The sequence below is a fragment of the Anolis carolinensis genome, chromosome 6 (assembly GCF_035594765.1).
Source record: "Anolis carolinensis isolate JA03-04 chromosome 6, rAnoCar3.1.pri, whole genome shotgun sequence".
In the NCBI taxonomy this organism is placed as follows: Eukaryota; Metazoa; Chordata; class Lepidosauria; order Squamata; family Dactyloidae; genus Anolis; species Anolis carolinensis.
In genome coordinates, this window is record NC_085846.1 from 17,530,043 (window position 1) to 17,540,004 (window position 9,962).

Here is a 9,962-nt window from a genome sequence, read left to right on the forward strand (position 1 = left end):
CTCTCAGCGGCATCCATAGTAGCCATGCTGAATGCTGATGAGAGGAAGGGCGCATGTGCGAAAGGGAAACTGGCACCTTCTGTGCATGCCCCACCACTCAGAAAAAAACACAAAGCAGTGAGGGAGCGAAAAGAGAACCACAAAGTAGGGAGGGAACACTGTACGTACAATTGGGGGGGGGGGGGGGGGACAGATTTCTCAGTCTGAAGAATTTCAAGGCTAGGAAAGAAAAATCTAGTGCATCGGGGGGGGGGGGCTTACAAGCTAAGGCTTTTTAAAATGACTGAATTAATAGAATAGGGATGGACAACTGTCTGGAGTTTGAGGGGCTGCCTTATCAACAACAAATATTTTGCCTCTCAAATGTCTTCCAACGCCTTCTGAGTGGCACAGGGATAATTTTGCTGGGATAGTGGCAATAGCTATATTAGGCCCAGAATGGGCCATTTTTTTACAACATTGTGATCTAAAAGTCAATTGCTGGTCTAAAATTCTGTTAGAAAAATGGTCCAGGTCAACCCAACAACACAACAAAATTGCTCCCTCACTCCTTTGAGGTATGTGTGTGTGTAGGAATTGGACCTTAGGAGGCTCACTTTATTGAATAGCTGTTAATCATAATGGCTAAAATTAACAGATATATTGCCGATAGTGTGATCGTAGGCAAGTCACATTCCCCCAGCCCCCAAAAAATCCCATGATAGATTTACCTTAGGATCTGCTATAAGTTGGGAACTATCGGAAGACTACAACAAATATCTCTGAATCCAATGCTGTGTAAGAAACTGGCAGCTAGGGAGTTTTGTTACTTTCAGTTTCTGCTTAGTAGTTTACAGGGGAGTTCTAGTTAAGGGATTGATTCTGGGAGTTTTGACCAAAAAGTCATAGCCATTGCCCTTACTAATCAGGAGAAAATGGGAGTTGTACCCCAATACATGTGAAAGGCACCAGCGTAAGAAACAGATTTCTTTTAACCTTAGCATTTGAGATGATAACAAAATAATCAACTCAGAAAGTTGGCATGCCAACCTAGCACAGGCCACAGAAAAACCTCCAGAGCCTAATATAGCATCCCACATCATCCACGCTATTCACACATGACACAGCCTAAATCGATGTGAAAAATGACTGGTTACATCAGCCTTCTGCATTCATACTGACCTTTTTCTCTTCACCTTGAGTGTCCATCTGTTCAATTGAGGTCATAATTTCCTCTGAGAACAATATATCAGTATGATTATCTGTCAACTGCAAATATTGAGAGAACATCATGGGGAATTATTCGGAAAGTAGAACAAGTAGAAGAACAGTTTACTTTTAGACTCGGTTCAACATTTTGGGATGAAGGGCAGGATTACTGTTGCTGACAAGAATTCCCTCGTAGCTATGGGATATGAATGGGAGACTCGGCTTCCCATGGGAGTGTTCAATATCAACAATAGCAATAACAACACTGTAACTTCATGGGTGGGATCACTCGGTAGTGCAGTAACACAACTTGAAAGATTAATTCGTTGAATGACAGAGTCCAGAATCCTTCAACCAGCATGGACACTATAGATGGAAACTTTCTCACAATATTGTGTAAAGCTAGGCATTGAGATGTAATTTTCTGCAGCAACCACTGTCTGATCATTTGAATCGCCTCTTAGGCCTGGTTTACACCATGGCCTCTTCCAAACCTTCAGCAGTGTCCCAAAGAGATGAAAGGCACTTATATTATTTCAGCATGCAGGGAATTAGAACATTACTGAATGCTCACCTATGGTTAAAAACATTCTGCAAATAGAAAGGCATCCTAGCAGGCAGAGTACAAAAGTAATTCTTCCTAGAGAGCTATTCTTTTTCCAGAATATTTTTAAGGACAAGGCTTCAGTTTATTCAATCACCTTATTCTGTTACACATACAGTATAATATAGTATAGTATAGTATAGTATAGTATAGTATAGTATAGTATAGTATAGTATAGTATAGTATAGTATATGTCCCGAAGCTCTATTTCACAAGCTCCTACCCTCAGAGTTTGACACACCTGGTTTAAGCATTGGACTGTAACTCTGCAGAAGAGGACCATGAAAACCAACTGGTTGATAGGATCACTTTAAGGTCATCATAAATCCAGGGCCCCACAGACCCCTCCATCCACAATCTCCCAGAGGTCAAAAAAAGATGGTACAATGTCAAAATGCAAAAGAAAGCAGGAGGCATCTTAACATGAAGTCAAACAAATACACATACTCTTATCTTGATTCAGACTGTCTTCATTATCATCCTAACTCACTTTCATGACTTCCTTCTGGCTGTACAGTGTGGCATTCTCCACCTTCTGACGTTTCTTCTCATTGCGATAGTCTAAAATCAGCTTGCTGGTTTCCACAGGAATATCCATTGTTTCTTTCCCCAGAATTTCCTATAAAGGACAAAGACTGATCTATCCTCATGGTGAAGAATAGAAAGTGGATTTTTTTTCCTATTCCTGTCTAATAGTCATATAACTCATGTCGCTTAGTTAAATGCTGGGCATCAGTTACAGTACAGACAAAAGGCCACACTTCCTCATATAAAGGTCAGGCTTGCGCATCACAGGAAGGCACAGTTATGTAAGCTATGAATAGTCCCTAGACAAATTAGTATGATTTTAAATGACTCATTTCTTTCTTTGGCTCTGTTTGCCGGCTCCTGTTTCAAGATGATTAGTTGAATGACATAGCTCTAGGTTCCAATACCAACTTATCATGGTTTAAACAAGCCAAAGTTTATAAGCCAACAACACACAAAACTTTTAATATTTTGGTATGGCTTGCTTGCAAACTGTGTTTCAACTCTACCCCTTGGGCTGCTCCACACCTCTACTTGCTATGGTTGGCTTTTATGTCATATATCAGCAATTCTCAACCTGGGGTCCCAGATGTTTTTGGCCTACAACACCCAGAAATCTGAGCCAGTTTACCAGCTGTTAGGATTTCTAGGAGTTGAAGGCCAAAAACATCTGGGGACCCCAAGTTGAGAACCCCTGTCATATATACTTATGTGTATACAATCATGCACATATATGGTTCCTATAATAATATACACATATGGTTCCTTAGAGATATTTGTTTGTGGATAAACCAGAGAAAACAAAATGGTATCTTTGTAGCTGAAAAACTGGGAATCGGTCCTGTTCCAAATGCCCATTATGAGCCTGTGTTTCATACCCTCACATGCACCTCCCTTCCCATGGGGCCAACAACTACCACCCATGCACAAACACATAGAACGGTGGTCTACACAACAGGAAAAAAACTTGGAAGTTGTACTCGGGAAAGAGATGAGGAGAAAATAACTAAAGGAGAGATGCTAAACTGCATTACACATATATTAAAAGAACCCACACAATCTTGAATGTAAAAAAAATGGATTCCTCCTGGAGCAGACAGAAGTACGTATTGTCTTTCACGAGCCCCCCCTCCCCCCCCTGTTTTTTTTTAAAGGATATTCCTGTCTTGTAAAACTTTTTTGGCTTTTGGAACATTCCTGATGTTTGTGCTCATGAGAACGATTTAGTTTTATTAGGAAGAGAGGATCCTTTGTCACCACTTACCAGGCTGTCCTCCATAATCTTCATAATATTCTGGTCCACACTGTTCTCATTTTTATCATCCACAGACTTCTTAGTGTCCTGGAGCTGTCTCTCCACGCTGGGAAACAAGAAGGCAGCAGATGCAGTACCTCCCTCTTCCAGCGCTGTCAGGTACCATAATCCCCACACTAACAGCAACATCAGCATTTTGGCCCGGTCCTTCATTCTGTGGCCACCTGAGCCAGACCTGCATAAAAGACAGAAGGAAGTTTCATCAGAATTAAGACTGGAAAAACACCACCTCTGTTGGCAGATTCCCATGCTTTCCTCCTGGTCAGATAACCCCAAAATACACACCTCTATCGTTCATCCCAGCATGGTGTAGCTAGTTCCTTTCATATCATTGCCTTAATAGTTTTTCAGCCGTAAGGTTGTTTAACACACAATTAACACTCTACTTATCCCCCTGCTTCCCCATTCCATATCTTAACACTGGCTTCAACATTTCTGATATGTTAACAACCAAATAATACTTTTAGTATGTTCTTTTGTACACTGAAATCTCATTGAAATCATAGCACTACTATGAGAATAAGAAAGGAAAACACAGAGTTCTGTTACCCTGGTGTTAGATACATCTAAAGCACTACAGTTGGTACAGACTCAGTATTATTTCCAGTGACAAAATATTCATATTCGTCTAGAAAATTTGAGGACAATCCTGATATTTTGGTGGAGTATTAAAATACATTTATTTTATGGGCATTTATTAGACTGGCTGCTCCTTATTATCTGGTTTTGTTTAGTGATTTGTGTGCCTCTGTTTAATTCTTGCTGGGAAAATTGGGTAATCTTATCTTCCATAGGTTAAAATTGGTGATAAAGAACTGTTTAGAAAAATATATATAATACAATAATCATAAATATTTTGTGCAGGAATAAGCACCATGCATGTTGGAGCAGCATTTTAGAAAATGAATATTATATTTTAAATGTAAATATAGTAATAACTAATAAGAAAAAAATTATTTGTTATCCACTTCTCACAGCTTGAGATGGGGTACAATATAGTTAAACATAAAACACAATGCTAGCAAAATACATATAGTAAAATATACATAACAAGATTAAAACACTAATACTAATAAAATGTAGAATTAAAATTCATTGTTTAAAATGGACTATGCATAGCTAAAGCTGTTTTTGGAGGTATGGAGAAATTAAATAAAGAAGGGATCTCCTACAATTTCTGGCCACATTTTATACTTTGTTTAAAATAAGAGGATAAAGATGCCCATTACAAACAATGTTAGCTTCATGGCAACCCAGAAGACTTGTTTCCTATTGCCCACATCACCTTGCTCATACTCTGAGTGGACATTTGAGGGCACATCAATAATCTTCATTACACCAATTTGTAATCTTGCTCCATGATTGTCAGGATTTGAATTAATGGAGGAGACTTTGCCCATAAACTGGCCAAACCGGGCTTTCTTACTACCTGCCCTCTACTCACAGTGGTTTCTAGTGCATCTCAGCTCCTTCTTCACACCTTGTTGAGATGCAAACCTTCTTACACTTCAACTTGGCTACCAGCCTATGCCCACCACATCAGAACACTGGCCAGTCCGTTTTAACCGAGGTGATGGTTTTGAATTAGATTCTGATTCCAGAACCTGAAGACATCACTATGCACTTGCCTCTACACAGAACTATACTGCTTTGATGTGAAAAACCTGACATGGGATAAGAAAGAGAAAGAGTGGGGTGCAACATGTCCCCATAAAAACACAAAACAGATTTGCAGCCCCAGATATTCCAGGAATTTATTTTCCCAGCACAACCAAGAAGACATTTGGTCACATCCAGACTGATTTAAAAGTTCCAGGTTGTGTTCCTGTTTTTTCCAGCTTTATGCTGGTTTAAAATAAACCAGCCTAAGAAGCTGGTATAAAAATTGATTGTACCAGGAGTTGAAAACATTCTGAGATGGACAAAAGTGTATGGATCTACCAAACAACTTCAGAAAGTGAACAGAAACAAAACCGGGATGGCCTGGATCTGCCCTCAAAAGCAACAAGGCACCCCCCCCCCCCCCAGTTTTTAATCCTTACTGGGAGCACGACCTTTGTCTCTTCTAATGTTAATGTTAATTGCCCATTCCCAGACTAAGCCACTCCAAAATGTATTGCATTACAAATGGATCAGGAAAACCCACACAATCCTCTCGGAAGGGCTATAAAGATTGAATCTACAGTATGTGGTGGAATTGGGGGGGGGGGGGGGAGATTCTAAATCCTTCCTTATCTGCCCTCTTTAATCATTAAGCCAGCACAGAAACAAAGAAAAAAAACACTCATGAATAAAACAATTGAAAACAAAGGCAGAATTAGAATCTCAATATGATTTAAATTAAAGACCTAAAACAGTAGTTCTCAAGCTTTAATCCTCCAGATGCTTTAGACTTCATATTGACTGGGGATTCTCAGAACCGAACACCAAAACAAGGCTGTCAATATTAACCTGAAATGTTGGCAGGTTTACATAGGAACAGACTGTCCTTAAAACAACTGGGTCCAAGATTGCAGTCGTCTTCAGCATGATGTCTTCTAGTTTTGTTAAGACTATAGCTTCCAAAATCCAACAGGAAGGCCCTAATTGGAAAAGGGTGGCATATAATAATAATAATAATAATAATAATAATAATAATAATAATAATAATAATTTTATGACTGATAACTGGCAAATAGAAGGAGAAAATGTGGAGGCAGTGACAGACTGCAGTAATCTTTGCACCTAAAAATACAGGTGAAGACTGCAGCCAGGAAATCAGAAGACATTTACTTCTTGAGAGGGGAGCAATGACCAACCTCGATAAAATAGTGAAAAGTAAAGACATCACACTGGCAAAGAAGGTCCACATAGTTAAAGCAATGGTATTCCCTATAGTAACCTATGGATGTGAGAGCTGGATCATAAGGAAGGCTGAGTGAAAGAAGATAGACGCTTTTGAACTGTGGTGTTGGAGGAAAATTCTGGGAGTTCCTTGGACCGCAAGAAAATCCAACTAGTCCATACTCCAGGAAATAATGCCCAGCTGCTCACTATAGGGAAGGATATTAGAGGCAAAGATGAAGCACTTTGGCCACATCATGAGAAGACAGGAAAGCTTGGAGAAGATACTGATGCTGGGGGAAATGGAAGGAAAAAGGAAGAGGGGTCGACCAAGGGCAAGATGTATGGATGGTATCCTTGAAGTGACTGGCTTGACCTTGAAGGAGCTGGGGATGGCGATGGCCGACAGTGAGCTCTGGTGTGGGCTGGTCCATGAGGTCATGAAGAGTCAGAATCAACTGAATGAATAAACAACAAACAATTTTATTTATTATCCACCTCCCCCACGGTTCGAGGTGGGTTACAGCAGTTAAAAACACACAAATAGGATATAAACATTCTACAAATGCACATTAAAATTCAATTCCATAAAATATACAAATCAAAGCATTTCTGTAAAATACACACAGGCCAAAGACCAAAACATATACCTTCAAGTCACTGTTGACTTATGGCGATACCATGAATTTCATAGCAGTTTTTTAGGCAAGGAATAATTAAAATGATTTTGCCACTTCCTTACTCTGAAATGAAGGGCCCTTCCACACTGCCTTTTATCCCAGGATCTGATCCCAGATTAACTGCTTTAAACTGGAATATATGAGTCCCCACTACAAGATAACCTGGGATAAACACACAAATCTGGGATCGAATCCAGGGATAAAGGGCAGTGTGGAAGGGCCTGTAGACTACGCTATTCACTGGCGGTAGGTAAGGTAAAGGTTTTCCCCTGACGTTAAGTCTAGTCGTGACCGACTCTGGGGGTTTGTGCTCATCTCCATTTCTAAGCCGAAGAGCCGGCGTTGTCCGTAGATACCTCCAAGGTCATGTGGCCAGCATGACTGCATGGAGCGCCGTTACCTTCCCACCTATTGATCTACTCACATTTGCATGTTTTCGAACTGCTAGGTTGGCAGGAGGTGGGGCTAACAGCGGGAGCTCATTCCGCTCCCGGGATTTGAACCTGGGACCTTTCGGTCTGCAAGTTCAGCAGCTCAGCGCTTTAACACACTGCGCCACCACGGTATCCTATCCAAGACTAATGAGAGCTCACCCTGCTTTACTTCCATGTCAAGCAAAACCTTTTATCTGGAAATCTGTGCCCTCAATGTGAAAGACCATGTAGATCCAGAATAGATCTTCCCGGTCATTTATGGAACACCAAGACTCTACTTCTGGAAGACAATCATACTCTGCCACAACTGATCACCTATAATGTGTTTATTGAGGCACCAGCTCTCTTTGGCAACAAACGCTAAAGACCTTATAAAACTACAATTCCCAGAATTCCACAGCATTGAGCTATGGCAGTTCAAGTGCTGTCAACTGCATTGAGTTGAAGAAGACCTGGACATTAATCTACCTTTAAAAGTTACAACCAAAAGTTTGAAAGGAAATTATTATGTCACAACAGTAAGGGCCCTTCCACATAGTCATATAACCCAGAATATTTGGTGACAGTTGTCTAAATAGGACTGAGTAGCACATTGCACCATTGGAGACCATTTTAGTACTCAGCTGGGCCACAACAATAGTCAAAATGCGGGAATTTCTCAGAGGAAAAACCATCAAGGAAAGTGTTTCCTTCTGGCAGAAAGTCCAAACTCCACTCTAACGCAAGCTGTCCTCAGATGTAAACATTAAACAATTTGTGCTAATGTTTTTCCGCTCTCAGGAAGTTAATTCACTTCTGTAAGAACAGGCAAAAAAGTGAAATTCTCTTATTTCACCATTAGATGGAGACCAAGGAGTGATTCATAAACTATCACTATTATATTAAAAATGCCCGGAATTGCTATTTTCCTGGCAAGTATGAGCAACTTCATGCATGCATGAAAAGAGGGATTACATCATTCAGAACTTTATTTTTTGCCAAACCCACTAGCCAGAGAATGAAAATACTGTACTCATACAAGACTTTTCTTCAATTCACTTTCCAAGCTCCTGGGCCCCTTCTACACAGCTGTATAAAATCCACACTGAATTGGATTATATGGCAGTGTGGACTCAGATAACCCAGTTCAAAGCAGATATTGTGGGATTTTCTTCCTTGGTGTTCTGGGTTATATGGCTGTGTGGAAGGGTCCTTAGTTATCCAAATTCCCCAAAGTCAGCTTGGGTATCTGAATTGGAATCTTCTTTTCCCAAACAGCAAAAGCTCAAGGGTTTTCTGTTAATGCCACCAATTATATGCACACTTCTCTTCTTTCCCAGAGTTGTGCTTTCTTTTCTTTGGATTTATCAGATGAAGAATCACAGAACAGCAACGAGCATTACAAACCACTTCTGGGGATGCTTGCCACAGATGCAGGTGAAACGCCAAGAGAAAATGCTACTGGAACATGGCCATACAGCCCGAAAAACTCACAGCAACCAACAATATTTTGATTTGCAATCTAAATGTGGAATAGGTGGGAATACTGTCATTGATCAACATTTGGTTAGGAAACCATGTTCAAGGAGCCACCATCAATGTCTGTGTTTCAAATTGGAAGGAAATCTCACGTGAAGTGTGGCAGGATTCTGTTATTCTAAACAAGAGTCAGATATTAAAATTATAATGTTCAAAAATCTGCCAGGGAGTGCTTCGGGATGTATAATTAATGCACTTGATAGCACTTGAACTGCCATGGCTCAACGCTATAGAATCCTGGGAGTTGTAGTTTTATAAGGTCTTTAGCTTTTGCTGCCAAAGAGGGCTGGTACCTCAGTAAACTCATCATAAGTGATCACTTGTGGCAGAGTATGATTGTCTTCCAAAAGTAGTGTCTTGGTGTTCTGTAAATGATTGGACAGACCTACTCTGGATCCGGTGGTTTTTCACGTTGACATAGATTTCCAGACAGAAGGTTTTGCTTGACGTGCTTCCTCTCCATGCATTTCTTCCTTTCACTCTGTATTTGTGTCTCTTCAAAATTCATGGCACCATCGGTCACAGCTGATCTCCAGTTACAAATCTCGAGTGCCAAGTCGTCCCAGTTCTTGATGTTTATACCACATTTAAGTCAATCTTTAAATTTTTGTTGTCCGCCAACATTCCATTTTCCATTCTTGAGTTAAGAGTGAAGTAATTACCTTGAGAGATGATGATCAGATGTTTTGACAATTTGGACACTCCACTAGAGTTGATGGAGGAGAATCGTTGGTGGTTCTTGCTTCTTTCTTTATATACAACAGCATACCAAAACAGTGTCCCTTGTAACATTGGAAAATTAAGTTTTGCCTTTTATACATAGTTTTATATGGTGAGATCTATGGGTGCAGAATCTGCAGACAAGGAGGGTG

The 9,962-nt window shown here is 40.2% G+C and overlaps 1 protein-coding gene across 4 annotated transcripts in view; it reads right to left on the reverse strand.

Annotated features, from left to right (window-relative positions):
• The window catches only part of dkkl1 (dickkopf like acrosomal protein 1), a 36,851-nt gene that overhangs the window by 769 nt on the left and 26,120 nt on the right, over positions 1–9,962 (reverse strand). For 2 of the 4 annotated variants that reach the window (XM_003226181.4, XM_062984322.1), the window contains exons 2-4: positions 3,585–3,810; positions 2,283–2,411; positions 1,162–1,248 (exon numbers count right to left, since the gene is read on the reverse strand). In XM_003226181.4, coding sequence (XP_003226229.1) covers positions 1,162–1,248; positions 2,283–2,411; positions 3,585–3,788 — 420 coding nt within the window. In that variant the 5' untranslated portion in view covers positions 3,789–3,810. Of the gene's footprint in view, positions 1–1,161; positions 1,249–2,282; positions 2,412–3,584; positions 3,811–5,079; positions 5,233–9,752; positions 9,916–9,962 lie in introns of those variants that run through there. The other 2 variants (XM_008118894.3, XM_062984323.1) reach the window with 2 other exon arrangements.